The sequence below is a fragment of the Oncorhynchus gorbuscha genome, linkage group LG18, assembly GCF_021184085.1.
Source record: "Oncorhynchus gorbuscha isolate QuinsamMale2020 ecotype Even-year linkage group LG18, OgorEven_v1.0, whole genome shotgun sequence".
NCBI lineage: Eukaryota > Metazoa > Chordata > Actinopteri > Salmoniformes > Salmonidae > Oncorhynchus > Oncorhynchus gorbuscha.
Genome location: NC_060190.1, coordinates 20,627,052 through 20,655,028, shown reverse-complemented (window position 1 = coordinate 20,655,028; position 27,977 = coordinate 20,627,052). Strand labels below are relative to the sequence as shown.

Genomic DNA, 27,977 nt, shown 5'->3' with positions numbered 1-27,977 from the left:
CAGACTCAGTGAGCATAGCCTTGCTATTGAGAAAGGCCGCCGTAGGCAGACATGGCTCTCAAGAGAAGACAGGCTATGTGCTCACTGCCCACAAAATGAGGTGGAAACTGAGCTGCACTTCCTAACCTCCTGCCCAATGTATGACCATATTAGAGAGACATATTTCCCCCAGATCACACAGATCCACAAAGAATTCGAAAACATATCCAATTTTGAAAAACTCCCATATCTACTGGGTGAAATTCCACAGTGTGCCATCACAGCAGCAAGATTTGTGACCTGTTGCCACGAGAAAAGGGCAACCAGTGAAGAACAAACACCATTGTAAATACAACCCATATTTATGCTTATTTATTTTATCTTATGTCCTTTAACTATTTGTACATTGTGTGTATATATATATATATATATAATATGACATTTGTAATGTCTTTACTGTTTTGAAACTGTTGTATATGTAATGTTTACTGTTAATTTTTGTTGTTATTCACTTTATATATTCACTTTGTATGTTGTCTACCTCACTTGCTTTGGCAATGTTAACACATGTTTCCCATGCCAATAATGCCCTTGAATTGAATTGAATTGAATTGAGAGAGAGAGAGAGAGAGAGAGAGAGAGAGAGAGAGAGAGAGAGAGAGAGAGAGAGAGAGAGAGAGAGAGAGAGAGAGAGAGAGAGAGAGAGAGAGAGAGAGAGAGAGAGATTTTTTTTTAAGTTTTACACATTTAAATGGTCAAATTGTGTATTTGGTGTATTGGGGGAATGGATATTTGATCAAACTGAGGATGCAAGGGTTAAGTTACAGGGAACCATTATTTTCTCTTATAGACACACCCATCTTTATTACTGACTGTGAAAGAGTAGGACAACCTTGACATTCCCCCACACACGCTGTATGTCGCCTCTGGGAGATGGTCATTTTCCTCGACTGTGTCACTAACGAAGAGGACAAGCCCAGGTGCTGAGGAGAGGGAAAGGGCGATAGAGGTGGTGTGGTTTCTGCAGGTAAACACTAGTAATCCCGAGCACAGAGAGGCAAGTGCGGAGTTTAGCCCACACCCAGCACGCTTGCGGACACCGTACGGATCCACCTGTGTTGTTGTATCTTTCATTTTCAGCAACCCGCGGGTGGGAAGCAGCCAATGCCAATGCGCTCTCGACTGTGGACCATGTTCGCAGGTCAGAGGATGCGTAAAAATGCGTTGTAACTGGAATAGCAGGTGCTGGAAGAAGGGCGTCCGACTGTCAACACGTCTAAACTGTGCGCATAGCGCCGGGCGCTGATGTTCAAACCATGGAGAAACAAGCTCTTGCAACGGCTCTTAGCTTGTCCATGAGCGTTATCTCTTTACTCTTGTTGGTCACCGCTATCTTCACCGACCATTGGTACGAGACAGACACCAGAAGGCATAAGGAGAACTGCGACAAGTATGGGTCGGATTCTAACGACCAGAAAAACAGGGAGATGCCTATATACCACTTGCCTCTTGTGGACAACGGCAACTCCAAACGGAACGTGGCGCTTATGAAGCCGATTCACGTCGGGAGTAGAGAGGAGGAATTACTTGAGAACTGGAGGGCAATACTGGGGATGGGGATTCTTGAGACGGAATGTGGGCGTCCGTTGTTCTCCACATATTCTGGACTCTGGAGAAAATGCTACTTTCAAGGCATGGACCGGGATATCGATAAACTCATATCAAAGGGTAAGTTTTAATGTGCACACTAAAAAGTGGGAGAAAAGAAAAACAGTTGTCAAATTTGCTGTCAGTAATCCGTGACTATAGGCAATGACTGTTTTGCATCCCTTTAATCGAGGTAGCTCCATCTGCGGTGATGATTCTGCATACGTGCATTGCGTCAAAACAAGGTTTATGACGGCTCATACACAAGGGCTCATGATTATACACGCCCAAACTAATTTCCAGGAACATTAATTGCTATTTCAAACTCATTACCAGTGCTTGCTTTAGTAGGCTATTATGATTTCTATAATTGTCGCATCATGATGAGGGTGCTGGGAAATTATAGCCTAATGATTTAGGTTATTAATAGGCTAATTTATGAGTTACATTTTTACATCTTTTTCCCTCTCATTTTCCCACAGTGGTAATCGTTGTAGACCGGCCTTGGAAATGTTTGTTTATGTTGTTATCCCAGTCAAATTGTCAATAGAGCCATCTATAGGACTACGAAAGCTAAAGTGTTGATTGACTACACTTAGAAAAAAATATTCCAAAGGGTTATTTGTCTGTAGCCATAGGAGAACACCTTTTGATTCCAGTTAAACCCTTTTTGGTTCCAGGAAGAACAATTTTGGGTTCCATGTTAAACCCTCTGTGGAAAGGGTTTTAACATGGAACCAAAAATGGTTTTACTTGGAAGCAAAAGGGTTCTACCTGGAAGGGACAGCCTAAGAACCCTTTTAGGTTTTAGATATCACCTTTTTTACCCACAAAGAACCCCCTTTGAAGCCATTTTTTATTCTACAGGGAAAAGTGTTCAACATGGAATCCTACAGGGTTCTTAAGAACCTTCTCTATGAAAAAAAAGGAATCTAAAAGGTTTATTTGATTGAAAGTGTTATACCTACAACCATAAAGGGATCTCCTTAGGGAAACGCCAGAATATAACATTTTCTATAACTGAATTCATGCCCAATGTGCTGAAGTTCAAGTTCCTACAAAGTCTTTTTAAGGTTGAAACTCAAAAAGTCAATCGGGATGAAATGATAACTTTTCCGTGCGGTGTCCAGACCATCAAGATTAATGTCGCCCTGATTAAGCCAGCGGTTAAATGTCACCGGAACTCACTTGCCACCTTGCATTTAAAACGGCTGAGGTGTCATGTGAAGGACCTCGAGCTTCAACACCTACCGTTTGATTTCTGTCAATGTGGATTTAATTTGATACCTGCTTCAACCTGTGAAGAATTGTGCCCATACACTCTTAGAAAATAGCGTCCCAAAAGTGTTCTTTGCTGAAGGTTAGGGTTCTACCAAGAACCGCTTTGATCAAAAGAACCCTTTTTGGAAGACATGATTCTTTGTAAGGCGAAGGTTTCTAACCTAGAACTTTTAATATCCTAAGAACCGTTTTTGGAAGAAAGGGTTATTTGATGATTGGAAGGCAAGAAGGATTCTTTGGAAGGCATGAAGGGTTCTACATAGAACCATATATACAGTGCATTAGGAAAGTATTCAGACCCATTGACCTTTAACATTTTTTTTTGTTTTTGTTACAGCCTTATTTTAAAATGAAATAGTTTTCCCCCTCATCAATCTACACACAATACCACATAACGACAAAGCAAAAACAGGTTTTTAGACATTTTTGCAAAATACCATTTACTCAGTATTTTGGTGAAGAACCTTTGTCAGAGATTACAGCCTCAAGGCTTCTTAGAAATGACGCTACAAGCTTGGCACACCTGTATTTGGGGAGTTTCTCCCATTCTTCTCTGAAGATCCTCTCAAGCTCTGTCTGGTTGGATGGGGAGCATCGCTGCACAGCTATTTCCAGGTGTCTCCAGAGATGTTCAATTGGGTTCAAGTCCAGGCTCTGGCTGGGCCACTCAAGGACATTCAGAGACATGTCCCGAAGTCACTCCTGCGTTGTCTTGGCTGTGTGCTTAGGGTCGTTGTCCTGTTGGAATATAAACCTTCACCCCAGTCTGAGATCCTGAGTGCTATGGAGCAGGTTTTCATCAAGGATCTCTCTGTACTTTGCTTTGTACATGTTTCCCTCGATCCTGACTAGTCTCCCAGTCACTGCCACTGAAAAACATCCCCACAGCATGATGCTGCCACCACCATGCTTCACCATAGGGACTGTACCAGGTTTCCTCCAGATGTGACGCCTGGCATTCAGGCCAAAGAGTTCAATCTTGGTTTCATCAGACCAGAGAATCTTGTTTCTCATGGTCTGAGAGTCCTTTAGGTGCATCTTTGGCAAACTTCAAGCGGGCTATCATGTGCCTTTTACTGGGGAGTGGCTTCCATCTGGCCACTCTACCATAAAGGCCTGATGGGTGGAGTGCTGCAGAGATGATTGTCCTTCTGGAAGGTTCTCCCATCTCCAGACAGGAACTCTGGAGCTCTGTCAGAGTGACCATCAGGGTTCTTGGTCACCTCGCTGACTAAGGCCCTTCTCCCCCGATTGCTCAGTTTGGCTAGGCGGCCAGCTCTAGGAAGAGTCTTGGTGGTTCCAAACTTCTTCCATTTAAGAATGATGGAGGCCACTGTGTTCTTGGGAACCTTCAATGCTGCAGACTTTTTTTGTGTACCCTTTCCCAGATCTGTGCCTCAACACAATCCTGTCTTGGACCTCTACAGACAATTCCTTTGACCTCATGGCTTGGTTTTTGACCTCCCTCGCCCTCCTTTCGGGAAATCTGACCACGACTCCATTTTGTTGCTCCCAGCCTATAGACAGAAACTAAAACAGGAAATGCCCGTGCTCAGGTCTGTTCATCGCTGGTTCGAAGTTTGCTTCGATCACAGGGACTGGGATATGTTCCGGATAGCCTCAGAGAACAACACTGATGTATACACTGATTCAGTGAGCCAGTTTATTAGCAAGTGCATCGGTGATGTTGTACCCACGGTGACTGTTAAAACCTTCCCCAACCAGAAACCGTGGATTGATGGCAGCATTCGCGCAAAACCGAAAGGGTGAACCACTGCTTTTAATCATGGCAAGGCAACCAGAAACATGACCGAATACAAACAGTGTAGCTACTCCCTCCGCAAGGCAATCAAACAAACTAAGCGTCAGTATAGAGACAAAGTAGAGTCGCAATTCAATGGCTCAGACACGAGACGTATGTGGCAGGGTCTACAGTCCAATCAACGGATTACAAAAAGAAAACTAGCCGCGTCGCTGACACCGACGTCTTCTTCCCAGACAAATTAAACAACTTCTTTGCTCGCTTTGAAAACAATTCAGTGCCACTGACATGGCCCGCTACCAAAACCTGCGGGCTCTCCTTCACTGCGGCCAACGTGAGTAAAACATTTAAACGTGTTAACCCTTGCAAGGCTGCCGGCCCAGACGGCATCCCTAGCTGCGTCCTCAGAGCATGTGCAGACCAGCTGGCTAATGTGTTTACGGACATATTAAATCAATCCCTATCCCAGTCTGCTGTTCCCACATGCTTCAAGAGGGCCACCATTTTTCCTGTTCCCAAGAAAACTAAGGTAACTGAGCTACACGACTATCACCCCGTAGCACTCACTTCCGTCATCATGAAGTGCTTTGAGAGACTAGTCAAGGATCATATCACCTCCACCCTACCTGACACCCTAGACCCACTCCAATTTGCTTACCGCCCCAATATGTCCACAGATGACGCAATTGCAATCACACTGCACACTGCCCTAACCCATCTGGACAAGAGGAATACCTATGTAAGAATGCTGTTCATCGATTAGAGCTCAGCATTTAACACCGTAGTTCCTTCCAAACTCGTCATTAACTTCTTGGTGACAGGGGGCAGTATTTTCATGTCCGTATGAAATGCATGCACAAATTCAACTGCCTGCTACTCGTCCCTAGAAGATAAGATATGCATATTATTAGTATATTTGGATAGAAAACACTCTGAAGTTTCTAAAACTGTTTGAATCATGTCTGTGAGTATAACAGAACTTATTTAGCAGGCGAAACCCCGAGGACAAACCATTCAGATTTTTCTTTAGGTCACTCTCTTTTCAATGGCTTTTCATTGGGAATCCAGATTTCTAAGTGACCTTCTTGCAGTTCCTATCGCTTCCACTGGATGTCAACAGTCTTTAGAAATGGGTTGAGGTTATTCCTTTGAATAATGAACAAGTGCGGCCGTCTTGAACGAGGGTCACTTGAAGTGTACTGTTAGATAGAGGCGTGTGACCAGAAAGCATGCTTCAGTTTGTTTTCTTCCTGTATTGAACACAGATTCCCGTCTTCAATTGTATCGATTATTTACGTAAAAAAATACCTAAGTTGTATTACAAATGTAGTTTGAAATGTTTTGGCAAAGTTTACAGGTAACTTTTGAGATATTTTGTAGTCATGTTGAGCAAGTTGGAACCGGTGTTTTTCTGGATCAAACACGCCAAATAAATGGACATTTTGGATATATATCGACGGAATTCATTTTAAAAAAGGACAATTTGTGATGTTTATGGGACATATTGGAGTAGCAACAAAAGAAGCTTGTCAAAGGTAAGGCATGAATTATATTTTTATTTCTACGTTTTGTGTCGCACCTGCAGGGTTGAAATATGGTTTCTCTCTTTGTTTACAGAGGTGCTACCCTCAGATAATAGCATCGTTTGCTTTCACCGAAAAGCCTTTTTGAAATCTGACATGTTGGCTGGATTCACAGCAAGTGTAGATTTAATTTGCTATTTGCATGTGTGATTTAATGAAAGTTTGATTTTTATAGTAATTTATTTTCATTTGGCACTCTGCATTCTCCCTGGCTTTTGGCCAGGTGGGCGTCCCACATATCCCAGAGAAGTTAAGCTAGAAACCCTGGGTCTCGACCCCGCCCTGTGCAACTGGGTCCTGGACTTTCTGATGGGTAGGAAACAACATCTCCATCCCGCTGATCGTCAATATTAGGGTGCGTTCTCAGCCTTCTCCAGTACTCCTTGTTCACCCATGACTGCATGGCCATGCACGCCTCTACAGTGGTAGGCTTGATTACCAACATCGATGAGATGGCCTACAGATGGCCTACAGGGAGGTGTTAAGGGCCCTCGGAGTGTGGTGTCAGGAAAATAACCTCACACTAAACGTCAACAAAACAAAGGAGATGATCATGGACTTCAGGACACAGCAGAGGAGCACCCCCCTATCCACATCGACGGGACAGTAGTGGAGAAGGTGGAAAGTATTAAGTTCCTCGGCATACATATCACGGACAAACTGAAATGGTCCACCCACACAGACAGCGTGGTGAAGAAGGCGCAACAGCGCCTCTCCAACCTCAGGAGGCTGAATAGATTTGGCTTGTCACCGAAACCACTCACAGAGGGGCAGCTCGGGACAGAGGGGCAGCTCGAGACAGAGGGGCAGCTCGGGACAGAAGCAACCCGGGACTGAGGGGCAGCCCGGGACTGAGAGGAAGCCCAGTACTGAAAGGAAGCCCAGTACTGAGAGGAAGCCCAGTATTGAGAGGAAGCTCAGGCAGGTAGTAGGCTCCGGTAAATCCTGGCTGGCTGGCGGAACTAGAAATTCAGGTTGTCTGGCAGATCTGGAAGAGACTGGTTGTCTGGCAGATCTGGAAGAGACTGGTTGTCTGGCAGATCTGGAGGAGACTGGTTGTCTGGCGGCGCTGGGCAGACTGGGAGCACTGGCGGCGCTGGGCAGACTGGGAGCACTGGCGGCGCTGGGCAGACTGGGAGCACTGGCGGCGCTGGGCAGACTGGCGGCGCTGGGCAGACTGGGAGCACTGGCGGCGCTGGGCAGACTGGGAGTACTGGCGGCGCTGGGCAGACTGGGAGCACTGGCGGCGCTGGGCAGACTGGAGACTCCGGCAGCGCAGGAGAGGAGAAAGGCTCTGGCTGCGCTAAACAGGCGGGAGACTCCGACAGCGCAGGAGAGGAGAAAAGCGCTGGCTGCGCTGAACAGGCGAGGTGCACTGGAGGCCTGGTGCGTGGTGCTGGAACTGGTGGTACTGGATCGAGGACACGCACAGAAAGCCTGGTGCGGGGAGCTGCTACCGGAGGACTGGTGTGTAGAGGTGGCTCTGGATAGACCGGACCGTGCAGGCGCACTGGAGCTCTTGAGCACCGAGCCTGCCCAAGCTTACCTGGCTCGGCCAATAGGAAGGGCTGGTATGTGCCGCACCTGGCTCTGCACCCGCACTGGAAACACCGTGCGCTCCATAGCATAACAAGGTGCCTGCCCGGTCTCTCTAGCCCAACGGTGAGCACAGGGAGTATGCGCAGGTCTCCTACCTGGCATAACTATTCTCCCTTCTAGCCCCCCCCAATAATTTTTTTGGGCTGCTTTTCCGGCTTCCAACCACGTCGCCGTGCTGCCTCCTCGTACCTGCGCCTCTCCGCTTTAGCCGCGTCAATTTCATCCTTGGGACGGCGATATTCTCCCGGCTGCGCCCAGGGTCCTTTTCCGTCTAATTCCTCCTCCCATGTCCAAATCTCCAAGTGGTGCAGCCTCTCCCACTGCAACTGCTCTTCACGATTAACAGGGAGAGTAGGCTCAGGTCTGACTCCTGACTCAGCCACTCTCTCTCTGCGCTCTACCCCGTTACTTTCGGTTTTTGCTCTGCGTCGCCGTGTTTTCCTTTTTGACTCCATTAGCCTGTAGCCCTCTTCGCACTGCTGAAGCGAATCCCAGGCGGGCGCCTGCACTCTCTCTGGGTCGGCCGCCCACCTGTCGATTTCTTCCCACGTCGTATAATCCATGCTTCTGCTGTCCATAACGTCCTCCTTTAGCTCCTGCCAGTTTACACACTGCTCGGTCTGTGAGTGGTGGGTGTTTCTGTAACGGCGTTCGTCTATTGAATGAAGAGAGTCAGACCGAAATGCAGCGTGTAGGTTACTCATGACTTTAATGAAATTAATTGCGGTACATGAAATAACTGAAATACGAAAACAACAAATGGAACGTGAAACTTATTACAGCCTATCTGGTGACTACTACACAGAGACAGGTACAAACACCCACGAAATACAAAGCGAAAGTCAGGCTGCCTATATACGGTTCCCGATCAGAGACAATGACAAGCACCTGACTCTGATTGAGAATCGCCTCAGGCAGCCAAGCCAAACAACACCCCTAATCAGCCGCGATCCCAAATAATACAAACCCCAATACGAATACAACATATAAACCCATGTCACACCCTGGCCTACCCAAACATATAACAAAACCACAAAATACAATGACCAAGGCGTGACAATAAGGTAGTTGTTGTGAAATTGATAGATTACTCATTACTGCACGGTTGGAACTAGAAGCACAAGCATTTCGCTACACTCGCATTAACATCTGCTAACCATGTGTATGTGAGCAATACAATTTGATTTCATTTGACAAACCGAGATATATAATTAAATATGAATCCATTATGACTTCTACATTTGTTGTCACACAGGACCACGTGCAGACACAGACCAATCACGGCCGGAAGGCTACGAGGAGGCAGTTGACTCGCTCAGGCAGGATGAAAACGACTACATCGACCATGATCCTTTGCTAGTTACGGCCACTTTCACCATGATCCTCAGCTATTTTTTGGGGGGCCATTCAGCACCATTCAGCAATATGGCGTGCTTAAAATTAAAATACTTCCGAATTCATGTGCCAATCGGGAGTTTTCCATAGGAATACGTGGATGACGTCAGCGCTATCACTATCTACTGATTTTAATGTCTATGGTTCTTACCTGGAACCAAAAAGGGTGCTCCTATGGGGACCATCGAAGAACAATTTTGGAACCCTTTTTTCTAAGAGTGTATAGGGAATAGGGTGCCATTTGGGACACAACCAGGGACTGAGAGCAGAGCTACTCATATCTATGCAAAGGCATGGAGTGTTGGCTAGTGTAAATAAACACACAACCTCCCAACTCTCTGAGCGTGAGATGCAGATATTCAGTTCGCAGCCTCATACGCCTCACGCTCACAGTGAGAGATCAAACACAGGTGTGAACGCTCACTTCAAAGTGCCCGCTCAATATGCACATGTTGATGTTTCATCATTTCTACCAAGTATGAAATGGTTGCGGTTCCCATGCATTATGTATATGTGGACCACAAGACGGATCTACAATGATTCCTATGATACATTTTTTGAATGTGTGTAAAGATTTTGAATAAAAAGTGTTTTAAAGAGCATCAGCGATTCATTTATATATATATATATATGCCATTTAGCAGACGCTTTTATCCATAGGAAACTGTTTAGATTTTGTCCCACCACTTCAAGTTGTGGGAGCTCAGCCGGAAATAAGGACAGAAGTTCAAAGAGTAATAATAATAATACAAAACTAGAAACACTAACAGCACACAGACATGAAACTGAAACAAAAACAATGACGCCTGGGGAAGGAACCAAAGGGAGTGACATATACAGGGAAGGTAATCAGGGAAGTGATGGAGTCCAGGTGAGTCTGATGACGCACAGGTGCGTGTAACGATGGTGACAAGTGTGCGCCATAACGAGCAGCCTGGTGACTTAGAGGCCGGAGAGGGAGCACACTTGACAGTAACCTCTCCCCGATGCGCGGCGCCAGCCGCAGGTTGCCGACCAAAATGATGATACCGGGGATCAGGAGCAGACCGGTCACCTCTGCTGAGGCGTGGGAAACCAGTCAGTCCGGCTGAGAAGCGGGAGCATGGCAATCTAGAGCGCCGGAGAGAGCATATGTGAAGGTACCCCTCCCCTGACAGACCGGCTGAGGCAGGGGAGACTGGCTATCTGGCTGAGGCATGAGAGCCTGACGAGCCGGTGGGAGTCTGGCGATCCGGTGAAGGCATGAAAGCCTGACGAGCCGGCTGTAGCAGGGGAGCCTGGTGATCTGTCTGAGGCATAAGAGCCTGTAGCGGCTCTCAGACCCGACGTCATTCCCACCAAACAAAATAAAAACACTCCCTGATACTTCCCTTAGGTAAGGAGTCATTCTGCAACGATGTGCGCTGGGAGTCGGGAAGCAAGTTCAGGGAGTGAGTGTTTTAATAAATAAACATAACATAAAACAACGCACAGACTAAACACTGGAACAGAAACAATGACGCCTGGGAAAGGGAGTGACATATACAGGGAAGGTAATCAGGGAAGTGATGGAGTCCAGGTGAGTCTGATGACGCGCAGGTGTGTGTAACGATGGTGACAGGTGATCGCCACAACGAGCAGGCTGGTGACCTAGAGACCGGAGAGGGAGCACAGGTGACAACTGTACTCTCATATAAGAAAGAGACAACATTTTACAGTAGCTCACCTTTAGAGACACCGTAACATCAGCAAAGGTAACTTTGTAACACTTTATAGGCAGCCTTTATAAAGGTGCCTTTTCTAAACGGCTTATAACAGTTATTTATAATGAATTAAATGCATTATAAACTAATGAAAAAGGGTACCTTATAAAGTGTTACTGAGAACTCATGTCACGCCTTGGTCATTGTATTTTGTGTTTTTGTTATATGTTTGGGTAGGCCAGGGTGTGACATGGGTTTATATGTTGGGTTTCGTATTGGGGTTTGTAATAGTTGGGATTGCGGCTGATTAGGGGTGTGTCTAGTTAGGCTTGGCTGCCTGAGGCGATTCTCAATCAGAGTCAGGTGCTTGTCGTTGTCTCTGATTGAGAACCGTATTTAGACAGCCTGACTTTCGCTTTGTATTTGGTGGGTGTTTGTAGTCAGTATTTGGTGGGTGTTTGTAGTCACCAGATAGGCTGTAATTAGTTTCACGTTTCGTTTGTTGTTTTCGTAATTCAGTTATTTCATGTACCTTTTCATTCATTAAAGTCATGAGTAACCTACACGCTGCATTTCGGTCTGACTCTCTTCTTACAACAGACGAACGTCGTTACAACTCACTATGTAAAACTGTCTAAACCTGTCCAGTTTGGAAAGATAACAAAATAGGCAACAGCACAGGCCAAGTTAAAATAATTTGTCCTGCATATAGTTGATTACTATACCAATTCAACTCTACAGTATACCTAGGCCTGCCATGCGCGTAAGGGAAACTGGACAACCCATTGGTTGCCAAGTTAGCCATTGCATGGAAATACAAGAGCTCAAATGTCACAGTTTGAGGCAGTTGATGACGGTAAAGAGAAATATTGAGTATTGCCCTTTACAATGTGACCTGACACATCAAATGTATAACACTGTTATAAGCATTCCCTGTATAATATGCAATGCCTGGTTTATGACACACAAGGATCCCAACCCTTTTTTCAATTTTCACCTCAAATTACATACCCAAATCTAACTGCCTGTAGCTCAGGACCTGAAGGAAAGATATTCAAATTATTGATATCATTTAAAAGAGAACACTTTGAAGTTTGTGGAAATGTGAAAATAATGTTGGAAAATGTAACACATTAGATCTGGTAAAAGATAAGGCCATAATGTATTATTCCAGCCATTATTTGAACCATTGTTTATCTGTTCAAAATGTTGTATAAAGACTGCCCAAATGTGCCGAATTGGTTTATGAATACATTTTCAAGTTTATAATTGTGCACTATCCTCAAACAATAGCATGGTATTCTTTCACTGTAATAGCTACTGTATATTGGACAGTGCAGTTAGATTAACAAGAATTTAAGCTTTCTTCACATATCAGATGTCTATGTCCCGGGATTTGTTTTTGTTACTTACAACCTCAAGTAACTTCAAGTAAAGACCTGTAAGTAGGGCAACGATTTTACATAACAAAAGTCATACGTGCTAATGTTAAATCGTAGAGCTTTTTAGTAATCCATTCTCTCTACAGGTATTGCGGACCGATGCACAACTGTCAAGTACCATTTCTCTCAGCCTATTCGGCTTCGAAACATCCCGCTCAACCTGACGAGAACCATTCAGCAAGATGAATGGCATCTCTTACGTATGTATTGCAGTCCCAGAACCATCAGCAATAAAACCGCTAGCATGGCTAGCTGTTTTTTATAGACAGAAATAGTAATGGTGTCTTTTTTTAGGAACTAAAGGAGGCTAACTGCAACATGGCTCGTTGGCCAAAGCCTATGGGGAACCTATGGGGAACTGTAAGAGATCTTATACGTTTTGTTCTATGAGATCATCTTCCTCAGCTAATGTCACTTTGTGAATTTTGAAGCATTTATGTAATCAAAACAAGCACATATAGCACATAAATACTTTAGAATTCATAAAGGTCATGTAAACGATCCCCGGGACCACCCATACGTAGAATGTATGCACACATGACTGTAAGTCGCTTTGGATAAAAGCGTCTGCTAAATGGCATATATTATTATTATTTTTAAACTGACTGATATTATCTCATAGAACAAAACATATAAGATCTCCTAAGCATGTGTTTACTTCAGATCTTATTCTCAGAGTTTATCCTATAATCCCATTCATTTCCTCCATAGCAATGCCCAACGAACCAGAGGTAGAAAATGCTAGCTCATTTCCGGTTTGGTCTGAGCCAAAAGTCTATTGAACAATGGTTAGATGGTCTTGGTGTGGTGTGAGAAGTTTGATTCCAGGTGCCCTACAACTGATCTATGTCGGTGTCTGCGGTGGGATAGTCTGACGTCTGTCATGCGTAGTGTTAGGGTCCTTTAAGATGAGCTTTTCCAGGTAGTGGTTGGTGCAAAAAAACATAGTGACCCTCACTTTCATCTTACGGATTTGGAGCAAATTTCTACCACCATCTTTACTCAAACAATATCATTGTATTCCTACCCATATTATTTCCATTATTTATTGGGGAAATGTTTTACTGTTACTTGCTCTTCCCATCCCTTGTATTATGTGTTTTTTTTGTATAAATAGCTACATGTTTTGTATGTGTGTTTTTTAAGTCTGTTTTTCAGTGCTTCGTACAGTACTGTAGACTAAAGGTTCTGAACATGTCTGTTGTGTCTAGTTTTGATAATGAAATAACAGTGGAAGTCCAAATCCCAGTGCTCCATATTCATTTGGCTTCATGCTGTGGAACCTTTAGAACCTTCAGACAACCATAGCGATCTCTTCAGAGAACCATGATCTGTAATAAAGCTAATACTGTACCCACATGCTGAATATGTTAAGCTAACCTTTCGAAGCTAGCATTCCTACTCCAGTGTCTGACCCCTGATGATCGGATTACTACATGGTTATAGAAAATGTTCACGGGGAGGAAGTAAATGTCAGCTTGTAAAAGAAAAACATATTAACTCCACACAGTCTTATTATTACTGCACAACTAGTCTGAGGAAGAACATTCATCAAAGTCAAAATGTGATTGGTTTTCTTTGTCTGCCTACCACCTTTAGACAGTGTTTGCATCCAAAATTGCACCCTATTCCTTATTAAGTGCACTACTTTTGTGTGCACAGTTGTTCCCTATTAAGTGCATAGAGTGTTATTTGGGACGTTACCAGTGTTTTTCCTGTTCGAGTTTGATCCTGTGTTAGGATACTGAAACTCGATCTGACAAATGTATGAGATACAGAGTAGGCCTACATTTGGGGGGTGGGGGGAGTATACTATCGGATATGTGATTTATGATCAATGTGTCATAATGTTGCTACAGTATAGTTGCAGGAATTGAATATTTCCATTTACATATCCCGCTATAACACTGTTGTGTGTTGAGTGACATAATGCTTGCCATAACGTGTACTGAAAAACAAGGCACAATGCTGTCACGATGCATTAAGGAAATCATTCAAATTCACCTATTTTTAACAGTCGTTGCTGGCCATTTTACGTTATGACAGGCATCATGTCATTCTTATGACAGGGTTGTAACAAATGTAGGACAGGGGAGACAAAATGCAAAGTATTACCTAATAAAAACAAATGTTTCCCGTGGTTGTTTGGAGACTGTTGAGGGGTAGCATGAGCGGGTTTACTAGGGGGTGGTTGTCATGGAAATGTTGGTGTGTGCGTGTGTGCTAATGTTTTCACTTGTGTGTGTGTGTACACTTTGTGTTTGTCTGTGTGTGTGTGTGTGTGTGTGCTTATGTGTTCGCTTTTGTGTATGCTGGTGTCTGTATCTTTGTGTACTTGCTTGTGTGTGTGTGTGCTATGTTTATATGTGTGTGTGTGTGTGTCTCAGATCTGCGGCGAATCACGGCGGGGTTCCTTGGGATGGCGGCCGCCGTTTTGCTGTGTGGCAGCATTGTGGCCACAGTGGGCTTCTTTTGGGAGGAGAGCCTCACTCAGCACGTCTCCGGCCTGCTCTTCCTCATGGCAGGTACAAAGCCTGCCAACTACCAACACCCTACCTCTCCTATATGTGTGTGTGTTAGAGAGAGAAAGAGAGAGATATAGAGAGAGAGACAGCGATATAAAGAGAGTGTGTGCTTCTCTTTCCCTTTCATTATTGGTTTCAACTTTTGTCTCACTGTGCCTCTTTTACAACAGCTCTATATCTCTATCTTTAGTTTTCTCCCCCTTTGTGTCTCTCTCTCTCTCTCTCTCTCTCTCTCTCTCTCTCTCTCTCTCTCTCTCTCTCTCATGCATCTGGATACAGATTCATTCGTAAAACCTTACAGACAGGTGTTAATATGCATAATAAAACATGCCATAGCCATTCATAATAGCTAATCGCTACAAACAGGAGACTACTTCAATGGTTGTATGCAAACATTCCTTTAACATATTTATAACATTACACAATAGGGCAGTTGAGTTTTAGATTTCCTTTCAACTTGTGTTTTTTTGTTTATTTGTTATACTCATGAATTGTCATTCCATGCAGATGGTTATTAAAGTGGCAATTCGGGATTGGTACATCCATTTTTAGACGTTTTAATGAATAATATATAGCCATTGATTCTTGAAGAATATAACTTGTAAATGTCTCCTGATTTTACTTCAACTGTCTAGCCTGTCCTTTGTTGTTATTTGAATAATATATAATATAATATATTATAATATAATATATAATAATAATATAATATATATATATATATATATATATATATATATATATAATATATAATATATATAATATATAATATATATATAATATAATAATATATGCCATTTGGAGCTAAAAATGTGTCCCCCTAGGGATATTCTGCACCATCTCCTTGTGCACCTACGCCGCCAGCGTCTCCTACGACCTCTCCCGGAACCCACCCTTCATCTATGGACTGCCCGGCGACGTGGACCATGGTTACGGCTGGTCCATCTTCTGCGCCTGGGTCAGCCTGGGACTTACCGTGGCATCGGGCTGCCTCTGCACCACCTACCCCTTCTTCAGCCAAACCAAGGCCCTGCACTCCAAAACCACCCGGGAGTCCTCGGTATGAGCGTTATGAGCAGGTTGAGAGAATTGTGCGCCCCCTGTAGAGGATCCTGTGGAGGATCTAGAAAGACCAATATAACAGGAGGTGTTTTATTTGTACGAAACCAGAGATGAAACATAGTTTCCACAGTGAGATATGAGAATTTGTTGGTCTTTTTTGTAGACTCTCGTCATCCTTATCGAGGTGTTAGCGAAGGTGCAGCTGTTATGATGTGTTATGTGTGTGTTTGTATGTGCACACAGGCAAACTCACACATACATATGGACCTACACATGTGTACACACACACAGTCTCTCTCTCTCTCTCTCTCTCTCTCTCTCTCTCTCAATTCAAGGGGCTTTTCTCTCTCTCTCTCTCTCTCTCTCTCTCTCTCTCTCTCTCTCTCTCTCTCTCTCTCTCTCTCTCTAAGATATGGAGAACAATATGAGAGTGAATAACATGAAACGATGCAAATACCCACACAGGCATACCACACACATAAAACATGTGTGTATATATTAGCATATATACGAAAAAGGCAGAATTCTTATGGGTGGTTTGGTAAGATTGAATCAAATGGACATTGTATAAAACTACTAGTATCACTTTAAAAGCAAGAACCCTCCTTTTTTTCAGATGTAAGTGATATATTTTCTAAACTCTTAAGTACAAAACTCTAAACTGATAGCATGTGTAATGCCCCCTATCTTATGTTCAGAACCTTTGATTGTGCATTCATTGGGGTTTCACATCTTTGTTTTCCATTAAATACCATGAGCACATTTTGGTTAGCCACCAATACATCAGGTAATGATCGGCTCACCATGTAGTCATTTTAACTACTATTTTCAGTTGTTATTCTTTTCCATCACTTTCGTGCAATTTTCACTGGTATGTGGTACATTTACAGATCATCACAATCGTCCCTGTTTCAAAACTCACATTTGCAATTGACTGAGAAAAACAAACAAAAATGTCACATGTTCACTGCACCAAATCACTTTTTGGGGGGGTTACATAATCAATCTAAGTGTCTGCTTTTCAAAATGCAATATTCACTTTACTTTTGATTTGAGTTTCTTGTCATTTGTTAACAATGCAATTATCTATCACTTAATCAAACTGCTCAAAACTGATAACTACTGAGCCACAAAAAATCAAATCAAATCAAATGTTATTTGTCACATACACATGGTTAGCAGATGTTAATGCGAGTGTAGCGAAATGCTTGTGCTTCTAGTTCCGTCAATGCAGTAATAACCAACAAGTGATCTAACTACCAATTCCAAAACTACTGTCTTATACACAGTGTAAAGGGATAAAGAATATGTACATAAGGATATATGAGTGATGGTACAGAGCAGCATAGGCAAGATACAGTAGATGGTATCGAGTACAGTATATACATATGAGATGAGTATGTAAACAAAGTGGTATAGTTAAAGTGGCTAATGATACATGTATTACATAAGGATGCAGTCGATGATATAGAGTACAGTATATATGTATGCATATGAGATGAATAATGTAGGGTAAGTAACATTATATAAGGTAGCATTGTTTAAAGTGGCTAGTGATATATTTACATCATTTCCCATCAATTCCCATTATTAAAGTGGCTGGAGTTGAGTCAGTGTCAGTGTCAGTGTGTTGGCAGCAGCCACTCAATGTTAGTGGTGGCTGTTTAACAGTCTGATGGCCTTGAGATAGAAGCTGTTTTTCAGTCTCTCGGTCCCAGCTTTGATGCACCTGTACTGACCTCGCCTTCTGGATGATAGCGGGGTGAACAGGCAGTGGCTCGGGTGGTTGTTGTCCTTGATGATCTTTATGCCCTTCCTGTAACATCGGGTGGTGTAGGTGTCCTGGAGGGCAGGTAGTTTGCCCCCGGTGATGCGTTGTGCAGACCTCACGACCCTCTGGAGAGCCTTACGGTTGAGGGAGGAGCAGTTGCCGTACCAGGCGGTGATACAGCCCGCCAGGATGCTCTCGATTGTGCATCTGTAGAAGTTTGTGAGTGCTTTTGGTGATGAGCCAAATTTCTTCAGCCTCCTGAGGTTGAAGAGGCGCTGCTGCGCCTTCTTCATGATGCTGTCTGTGTGAGTGGACCAATTCAGTTTGTCTGTGATGTGTATGCAGAGGAACTTAAAACTTGCTACCCTCTCCACTACTGTTCCATCGATGTGGATAGGGGGGTGTTCCCTCTGCTGTTTCCTGAAGTCCACAATCATCTCCTTAGTTTTGTTGACGTTGAGTGTGAGGTTATTTTCCTGACACCATACTCCGAGGGCCCTCACCTCCTCCCTGTAGGCCGTCTCGTCGTTGTTGGTAATCAAGCCTACCACGTTTGTGTCGTCCGCAAACTTGATGATTGAGTTGGAGGCGTGCGTGGCCACGCAGTCGTGGGTGAACAGGGAGTACAGGAGAGGGCTCAGAACGCACCCTTGTGGGGCCCCAGTGTTGAGGATCAGCGGGGAGGAGATGTTGTTGCCTACCCTCACCACCTGGGGGCGGCCCGTCAGGAAGTCCAGTACCCAGTTGCACAGGGCGGGGTCGAGACCCAGGGTCTCGAGCTTGATGACGACCTTGGAGGGTACTATGGTGTTGAATGTCGAGCTGTAGTCGATGAACAGCATTCTCACATAGGTATTCCTCTTGTCCAGATGGGTTAGGGCAGTGTGCAGTGTGGTTGAGATTGCATCGTCTGTGGACCTATTTGGGCGGTAAGCAAATTGGAGTGGGTCTAGGGTGTCAGGTAGGGTGGAGGTGATATGGTCCTTGACTAGTCTCTCAAAGCACATCATGGAAGTAAGTGCTACGGGGCGGTAGTTGTTTAGCTCAGTTACCTTAGCTTTCTTGGGAACAGGAACAATGGTGGCCCTCTTGAAGCATGTGGGAACAGCAGACTGGTATAGGGATTGATTGAATATGTCCGTAAACACCCCGGCCAGCTGGTCTGCGCATGCTCTGAGGGCGCGGCTGGGGATGCCGTCTGGGCCTGCAGCCTTGCGAGGGTTAACACGTTTAAATGTCTTACTCACCTCGGCTGCAGTGAAGGAGAGACCGCATGTTTTCGTTGCAGGCCGTGTCAGTGGCACTGTATTGTCCTCGAAGCGGGGGAAAAAGTTATTTAGTCTGCCTGGGAGCAAGACATCCTGGTCTGTGACTGGGCTGGATTTCTTCTTGTAGTCCGTGATTGACTGTAGACCCTGCCACATGCCTCTTGTGTCTGAGCCGTTGAATTGAGATTCTACTTTGTCTCTGTACTGACGCTTAGCTTGTTTGATAGCCTTGCGGAGGGAATAGCTGCACTGTTTGTATTCAGTCATGTTACCAGACACCTTGCCCTGATTAAAAGCAGTGGTTCGCGCTTTCAGTTTCACGCGAATGCTGCCATCAATCCACGGTTTCTGGTTAGGGAATGTTTTAATCGTTGCTATGGGAATGACATCTTCAATGCACGTTCTAATGAACTCGCACACCAAATCAGCGTATTCGTCAGCGTATGCGTCAAGTATGTACTGCCTAGTTAACGTATATAGTTTGATAACTGTTGAACACTGTAAATGTCTATATTTTGTTACCTAAATGTAGCAATTTGACATCAATTTATGTCGGAAGGTAAAAGCATATGGAATTGACTGTAAATACTACATCATTCTCCATCAGCCAGTGTGCTCCAATAGGACAAAGGGGAAAGAATCCCTATGTGCTACAATTTGGGATTATAGTGTCGTGCACAATGCACTGCTGAAATACCTGGGTTGTGCACTGCTGATACACATTTCAAAACTGTTCATTTTGAAGTGCTGAATAGAAAGAATACTAGATGGTAAATATATATTTTCCACACAGTATTTGACTCTAACTTGACATACCATTTTTTTTAAACAATTTGTATCCAATGGCAGGTTGTGAGCACGTTGAGAAATATGTCAGTTTAACGGTTTCATAATCCGTATACAGCACAACGTGTAGGACAAATCATCACAAATAGGGGTATTGTAAAGCAGTTGGCTACTGTAAAAACGTAGTACGGGTGTTGTGTGCTATTTCTGCCGCATGCAACATTGTGAAAGATCACCCTTTTCTACGGGACTTGTCAACTAATACAGTATCGCCTGTCGCTCTGCTTGAAATTCGTCAGCTTACAATGTACAAATGAAATTCAGATGATGAGTGACATATATTATTATACACAATACATGTATTTCAACACTACACTATCATTCCAAATGGTAGCACACAGAGTGACTCTTTCCATGTGGTCCTATTGGAGCACACTGGCTGATGGAGAATGATGTAGTATTTACAGTCACATCCATATAGGATTTGGATTTACCTTACAACATAAATTGATGTCAAACTGATACATTTATGAGGTAAAAAAATGTAGAAATGTACAGTGTTCAGCAGTTATCGAACTGTATACGTAAAGTAGGCATTACATCATTTTGGTTCAGTAGTTATCAGTTTTGAGCAGATTTATTAAGTGATAGATAATTGTATCCTTAACAAATTATAAGAAAATGATGTAAAAAAATGAAGGGAATATTGCATTTTGAAAAGCAGGTACTTAGATTGACTATATATCCAAATTGAAAGAGTGATTTGATGCAGTAACTTTGTGAATTTGTTTGTTGTACTCAGTCAATTGAAAATGTGCTTAGAGTTTTGAAACATGAGCCATTTTAATGATCTGTTTAGATTTTTGTGCTTGTTGTGAAAATGTACCACATACTTGTGAAAATTGCACCAAAGGGATTGAAAAAAATGTCATCCACAGCCTATGACATTCTAACGGATTCTATTGGTAATTTTAGTTGTGGCAATCGAATTGTACAAAGTTTTTAGTGAACCCATTAACCAGTCCCTTCCCAAACAGATGAGTCATAATCACTAATAATTTAAAAATGTGTGCCAGACTGTGAGAAGAATACTGACAATGATAGGCGAAGGACTACAGGGATTGTTGCTCACAAAGTTGAGGAAAGTCATTTTTCTCGCTCGTGGACACAAATGGTGCACGATTCAACATTGGAATGTGAAAACAGTAGAAACTGGATGAGATAATGTTGACACACCGCTTGAATGGATGTAAGACTTTTGTGTTGGAACGTCATCACACATGTTCTGAGCAGCCAACAGTGAGGGGTGGGCCCTGAAAGTTACATGCTGCCCCATGGAATGGCCAGCTTTCGCAACGACTCTTATCTGACCTGGAAGACTTGTAGGCACCTTGAATGGCTTGTGGGGACATTAAATGGCTTGTGTGGACTTTGCAGGTTATGTATGTTCAACTCAGCATGCTGTGTCAGAAGCAGAGCAGCAATTCTGAGATGGTACATTGAGCTTCAAGTCTTCTATATTGACATTTAAATCGAGCTGTAAATAAAATATGATCAACAAGAACGTGTCTAAAGAGTTTATGACATACCTTATGTTGAGCTTTGTCTCTGTGTGTTACCTGTGTTACAAAGGCCTGCATGATGCCGTTATAATGCGCTTTCATGACCCCCTTATAATGTTATACCATAATGATCCTTCATGCACTCATGACAAAATCTTGTCAGTATACCATTGTAGCACATCAGAGCATGGTTAAACTACTAGAACCAAGAGGTCTTGAGCAGTATTGCCATAATCATCTATGTTGGGAGCTGGGAACGGCACTGTGTGCAACGCTGTTCAGTGTCCAAGGAGCTGAAATCAGCAATCAGCTGTCTTCTATTTTTACCTCAAATTGCAGTACTGTCCATGGTTCTGAAACATTATTTACGTGTGCACTGTTATAATTGCATGATTTAGGATTAGCACAGGTTAGATATAAGTGCTTTAATTTTACCTGCTGCTTTCTCAATAGTCACCACATCAGGCTCAAGATCACTCAAGATCACTTTGAAATGTCCGAAGGATGATGGCAAATGCCTTCAAAACCGCCCACTAGGGGCGGTGGGCTTGGGTTTTGCTAGGTCGTTGTGGACGGGGGTGGCATATGGGCGTAATCTCATGACTCCGGATCCGAAGGTTGCATGTTTAATCCCAGTGGAACACACTCATTTTTTAAATAGTTTTCTGTATTACAAACACTTAATTTAACAATTCATAATGAATTCCTAAACTTTATGGTTTGACCTTATCAAAAACTTTAACCCTTAACTTCTGACGTTTGGAGCAATTTCAAAATTTGAGGTTTGGAGAAACAGAATAATGCGGAGAAGGAGGAGATTACTTTATTGGTCCGCTAATACAGAACTATTAAAAGCACAGTAGACTACTTTTGTTGGGAATCCCCCCCCAAAAAAAATATATACATAAAAAATATTACAAAATTTCTTCAGATTTATCAGGGGGTGCTGATGGTGCACCTCTACTTCCCACGGCTATGCATTCAGACCAGCCTTACTGATTTAACTTTCATAAACTACATTAGTAGAAAGTGGACTGGTTTGACCTGTAGGCCTATGACAAACACTCTAAATAGTCAAAATAATTATCTTCCCAGGGTCTTTCAAATCAAGACGTCCATTTGTTAAGACACTCTCCAGCTATTTTTTTTACTTCCCCCATTGAAAAACAATATTCCGAGTATATATACAGTAAAGTACCGGCACGTAAGGGTGAATTAAACATACTTGAGCAAAATAGTGTTTTTCAGAAGAATTTTTGTATTTATTCAAGGAGTTGGTCTCTCTGATTGGTGAACTCAGATGTCATCAGCATTCCCCCTTGATTGCGGAAACAATAGAGGAGCAATAGAAGACAAAAGGCCCACCCATCCACTTGTGCCATGTCATGAGAAGATCTGCACCAGCTACTGAAATGCACCTTTTGTTAAGTAAATCAGATGATAACTGAGGTGCTAGGGAGTGTCACGCCTTGGTCATTGTATTTTGTGTTTTTGTTATATATTTGGGTAGGCCAGGGTGTGACATGGGTTTATATGTTGTTTTCGTATTGGGGTTTGTATTATTTGGGATCGTGGCTGATTAGGGGTGTTGTTAGGCTTGGCTGCCTGAGGCGATTCTCAATCAGAGTCAGGTGCTTATCGTTGTCTCTGATTGGGAACCGTATTTAGGGAGTCATAGTTTCGCTTTGTATTTTGTGTGTGATTGTTCCTGTCTTTGTGTAGTATTCACCAGATAGGCTGTAATAAGTTTCACGTTCCGTTTGTTGTTTTCGTCTTTATAAGTTATTTCATATACCGCGATTCATTTCATTAAAGTCATGAGTAACCAACACGCTGCATTTCGGTCCGACTCTCTTTCTTCAACAGATGAACGCCGTTACAGGGAGACAGGGAGGCTGGAGTGGGTCTTTAAGAAATAGTGTAAATTCAACTAGCTTGTAAAATCAAAATACTATCCCCATTCATCAGGTGTCTTCTAATTATCTCTTATGAGAGAAAACACATTTTCTTGGATCTGTGTGCTGAGGTTATCGTAGGACACACCTCAGAGAACCTCAGTCTCCATATTAAAAGTGGCCTACCAGCCAAGTCTCTGTTCTCTGGTGAGAACAACCCGACCACAGCTCCATCTCTTGACTCCAAAGTCCAAGCCACTTACCGTGCTGGAACTGCTGACCAACGCAAGGCCACAGTCCTCTGGGAGTCATTCCTGTATGCTGACCCCAGAAACCCCTCTGTGATCAAGATGATCCTGAGGAGGTTTGATTGTCTAGGCTTAACTCAGAAGGTTGTGTCGTGTCCTGAGCTGACCCAGCAGGCCCTGCAGCATCCAGATCTGTCACAGAGTGCTGTGAAGCATGTGGAGGCCTGTGCCAATGCCAGTCAGGTGTCCGGGTAACTTTCCTGGAAGCAGGTATAGTCTCGATCAGGAACTGAGCCAGTCCAAGAGACCTAAACTGAAGCAGCAGCGACAGAGGAAGAAGCCAGTCAGCACTTCAGATAAGAAGTCTGGCAACATTTGGAGCAAGAGAGCAGCCAGCTGGTGTAAAGCAGAAGACATCAGCTTGAACAAATGCCAGATAGAGAAGGGAGCATTGACACTGATATTCCGCTCACATCAGGGTTGGGGACAAAAACATTTCAATTATGTTAATTGAGGAAGTAAACAGAAATTCCAGTTTGAAATCAATTTGTTTTTGTCATGCAGGTGAAAGAGGACCCAAAAGCGACTTAACAGAAACAGAGTTTATTAAAGTCCAAAACGGAATAACAGAAATCCTCTAGACTTGTAGAGGGGAAACAACTGGAGAAGCGGCCACAGACTGCAGGTCGCTTCGGGTAGGCGCAGGCCGTAGTCGACTGAGACACCTGCTCACACGCAGCATCTGATGAAGGCACAAAACACGACAGGACAGGGTGATACACAATCACGGCAAAAACACGACAGGACAGGGCGAAACGCAATCACAGCATGGTGAATACAATACAAGGAACCGACGGGACAGGAACGGATCACAAAGGAATAAATAGGGACTCTAATCAGGGGAAAGGATCGGGAACAGGTGTGGGAAGACTAAATGATGATTAGGGGAATAGGAACAGCTGGGAGCAGGAACGGAACGATAGAGAGAAGAGAGAGCGAGAGAGTGAGAGAGGGAGGGGGAGAGAGAGGGCTAGAAGGAGGGAAAGAACCAAATAAGACCAGCAGAGGGAAACGAATAGCATGGGAAGCACAGGGACAAGACAAGATAATAAATGACAAACATGACAGTACCCCCACTCACCGAGCGCCTCCTGGCGCTCTCGAGGAGGAACACTGGCGGCAACGGAGGAAATCATAGATCAAACGGTCCAGCACGTCCCGAGAAAGAACCCAACTCCTCTCCTCAGGACCGTAACGAAAAACGATAAAAAGGGAAACTAGGGTACTACTCTAAAAAAAAAAATGAGAACTAGGGACAGACTGAGACACAGCAAGGGCAGGGACAAGAACAGGAGAGATGCGATGGCAGGGAACAGACTGAGACCCAGCAAGACCAGGAGCAGAAGCAGAAAAAAAATTACCAGACTTCTGCGCGCAGTCTGAACACGCAGCCACGAAACGGCGCGTGTCACGCTCCTGAGTCGGCCACCAAAAGCGCTGGCGAATAGACGCAAGAGTGCCTCGAACACCGGGATGACCAGCTAACTTGGCAGAGTGAGCCCACTGAAGAACAGCCAGACGAGTGGAAACAGGAACGAAAAGGAGGTTACTAGGACAAGCACGCGGCGACGCAGTGTGCGTGAGTGCTTGCTTAACCTGTCTTTCAATTCCCCAGACTGTCAACCCGACAACACGCCCATAAGGAAGAATCCCCTCGAGATCAGTAGAAGCCACAGAAGAATTAAACAGACGGGATAAGGCATCAGGCTTGGTGTTCTTGCTACCCGGACGGTAAGAAATCACAAACTCGAAACGAGCGAAAAACAACGCCCAACGAGCTTGACGGGCATTAAGTCGTTTGGCAGAACGGATGTACTCAAGGTTCTTATGGTCTGTCCAAACGACAAAAGGAACGGTCGCCCCCTCCAACCACTGTCGCCATTCGCCTAGGGCTAAGCGGATGGCGAGCAGTTCACGGTTACCCACATCATAGTTGCGCTCAGATGGCGACAGGCGATGAGAAAAATAAGCGCACGGATGAACCTTATCGTCAGACTGGAAGCGCTGGGATAGAATGGCTCCCACGCCTACCTCTGAAGCGTCAACCTCGACAATGAATTGTCTAGTGACGTCAGGAGTAACGAGGATAGGAGCGGACGTAAAACGTTCTTTTAGAAGATCAAAAGCTCCCTGGGCGGAACCGGACCACTTAAAACACGTCTTGACAGAAGTAAGAGCTGTGAGAGGGGCAGCAACTTGACCGAAATTACGAATGAAACGCCGATAGAAATTAGCGAAACCTAAAAAGCGCTGCAACTCGACACGTGACCTTGGAACGGGCCAATCACTGACAGCTTGGACCTTAGCGGAATCCATCTGAATGCCTTCAGCGGAAATAACGGAACCGAGAAAAGTAACGGAGGAGACATGAAAAGAGCACTTCTCAGCCTTTACGTAGAGACAATTCTCTAAAAGGCGCTGTAGAACACGTCGAACGTGCTGAACATGAATCTCGAGTGACGGAGAAAAAATCAGGATATCGTCAAGATAGACAAAAACAAAAATGTTCAGCATGTCTCTCAGAACATCATTAACTAATGCCTGAAAAACAGCTGGCGCATTGGCGAGACCGAACGGCAGAACCCGGTACTCAAAATGCCCTAACGGAGTGTTAAACGCCGTTTTCCACTCGTCCCCCTCTCTGATGCGCACGAGATGGTAAGCGTTACGAAGGTCCAACTTAGTAAAGCACCTGGCTCCCTGCAGAATCTCGAAGGCTGATGACATAAGGGGAAGCGGATAACGATTCTTAACCGTTATGTCATTCAGCCCTCGATAATCCACGCAGGGGCGCAGAGTACCGTCCTTCTTCTTAACAAAAAGAACCCCGCCCCGGCCGGAGAAGAAGAAGGCACTATGGTACCGGCGTCAAGAGACACAGACAAATAATCCTCGAGAGCCTTACGTTCGGGAGCCGACAGAGAGTATAGTCTACCTCGAGGAGGCGTGGTCCCTGGAAGGAGATCAATACTACAATCATACGACCGGTGAGGAGGAAGGGAGTTGGCTCGGGACCGACTGAAGACCGTGCGCAGATCATGATATTCCTCCGGCACTCCTGTCAAATCGCCAGGTTCCTCCTGAGAAGTAGGGAGAGAAGAAACGGGAGGGATGGCAGACATTAAACACTTCACATGACAAGAAACGTTCCAGGATAGGATAGAATTACTAGACCAATTAATAGAAGGATTATGACATACTAGCCAGGGATGACCCAAAACAACAGGTGTAAACGGTGAACGGAAAATCAAAAAGAAATAGTCTCACTGTGGTTACCAGATACTGTGAGAGTTAAAGGTAGTGTCTCAAATTTGATACTGGGAAGATGACTACCATCTAAGGCAAACATGGGCGTAGGCTTGTCTAACGGTCTGAAAGGAATGTTATGTTTCCGAACCCATGCTTCGTCCATGAAACAACCCTCAGCCCCAGAGTCAATCAAGGCACTGCATGTAGCACCCGAACCGGTCCAGCGTAGATGGACCGACATAGTAGTACAAGATCTAGATGAAGAGGACTGAGTAGTAGCGCTCACCAGTAGCCCTCCGCTTACTGATGGGCTCTGGCCTCTTACTGGACATGAATTAACAAAATGTCCAGCAACTCCGCAATAGAGGCACAGGCGGTTGGTGATCCTCCGTTCCCTCTCCTTAGTCGAGATGCGAATCCCTCCCAGCTGCATGGGCTCAGTCTCAAAGCCAGAGGAGGGAGATGGTTGCGATGCGGAGCAGGGAAACACCGTTGATGCGAGCTCTCTTCCACGAGCCCGGTGACGAAGATCTACCCGTCGTTCTATGCGGATGGCGAGAGCAATCAAAGAGTCCACATCTGAAGGAACCTCCCGGGAGAGAATCTCATCCTTAACCACTGCGTGGAGTCCCTCCAGAAAACGAGCGAGCAGCGCCGGCTCGTTCCACTCACTAGAGGCAGCAAGAGTGCGAAACTCAATAGAATAATCCGTTATGGACCGTTCACCTTGGCATAAGGAAGCCAGGGCCCTAGAAGCCTCCCTACCAAAAACTGAACGGTCAAAAACCCGAATCATCTCCTCTTTAAAGTTCTGGAACTTGTTAGAGCAATCAGCCCTTGCCTCCCAGATAGCTGTGCCCCATTCTCGAGCCCGGCCAGTAAGGAGTGAAATGACGTAAGCAACCCGAGCTCTCTCTCTAGAGTATGTGTTGGGTTGGAGAGAGAACACAATCTCACACTGCGTGAGAAAGGAGCGGCACTCAGTGGGCTGCCCGGAGTAGCAAGGTGGGTTATTAACCCTAGGTTCTGGAGGCTCGGCAGGCCAGGAAGTAACAGGTGGCACGAGACGTAGACTCTGGAACTGTCCAGAGAGGTCGGAAACCTGAGCGGCCAGGTTCTCCACGGCATGGCGAGCAGCAGACAATTCCTGCTCGTGTCTGCCGAGCATGGCTCCTTGGATCTTG

The 27,977-nt window shown here is 44.5% G+C and overlaps 1 protein-coding gene across 1 annotated transcript; it reads left to right on the top strand.

Annotated features, from left to right (window-relative positions):
- The first annotated feature begins 922 nt into the window (after nucleotides 1-922).
- tmem178 (transmembrane protein 178) lies at nucleotides 923-16,275 on the top strand. Its single transcript, XM_046309879.1, has 4 exons — nucleotides 923-1,707; nucleotides 12,457-12,570; nucleotides 14,758-14,895; nucleotides 15,717-16,275. The coding sequence occupies exons 1-4, from the start codon at nucleotides 1,296-1,298 to the stop codon at nucleotides 15,956-15,958; spliced, it is 906 nt and encodes a 301-aa protein (XP_046165835.1). The 5' UTR covers nucleotides 923-1,295; the 3' UTR covers nucleotides 15,959-16,275.
- The last annotated feature ends 11,702 nt before the right edge of the window (nucleotides 16,276-27,977 follow it).

Bases quoted from the DNA above. Each gene is read 5' to 3' on its own strand.
- tmem178 (XM_046309879.1), top strand. From the start codon at position 1,296: ATGGAGAAACAAGCTCTTGCAACGGCTCTTAGCTTGTCCATGAGCGTT. The intron at 1,708-12,456 runs GTAAGTTTTAAT...TTCTCTCTACAG, and splicing joins CGATAAACTCATATCAAAGG to GTATTGCGGACCGATGCACA. The intron at 14,896-15,716 runs GTACAAAGCCTG...GTGTCCCCCTAG, and splicing joins CCTGCTCTTCCTCATGGCAG to GGATATTCTGCACCATCTCC.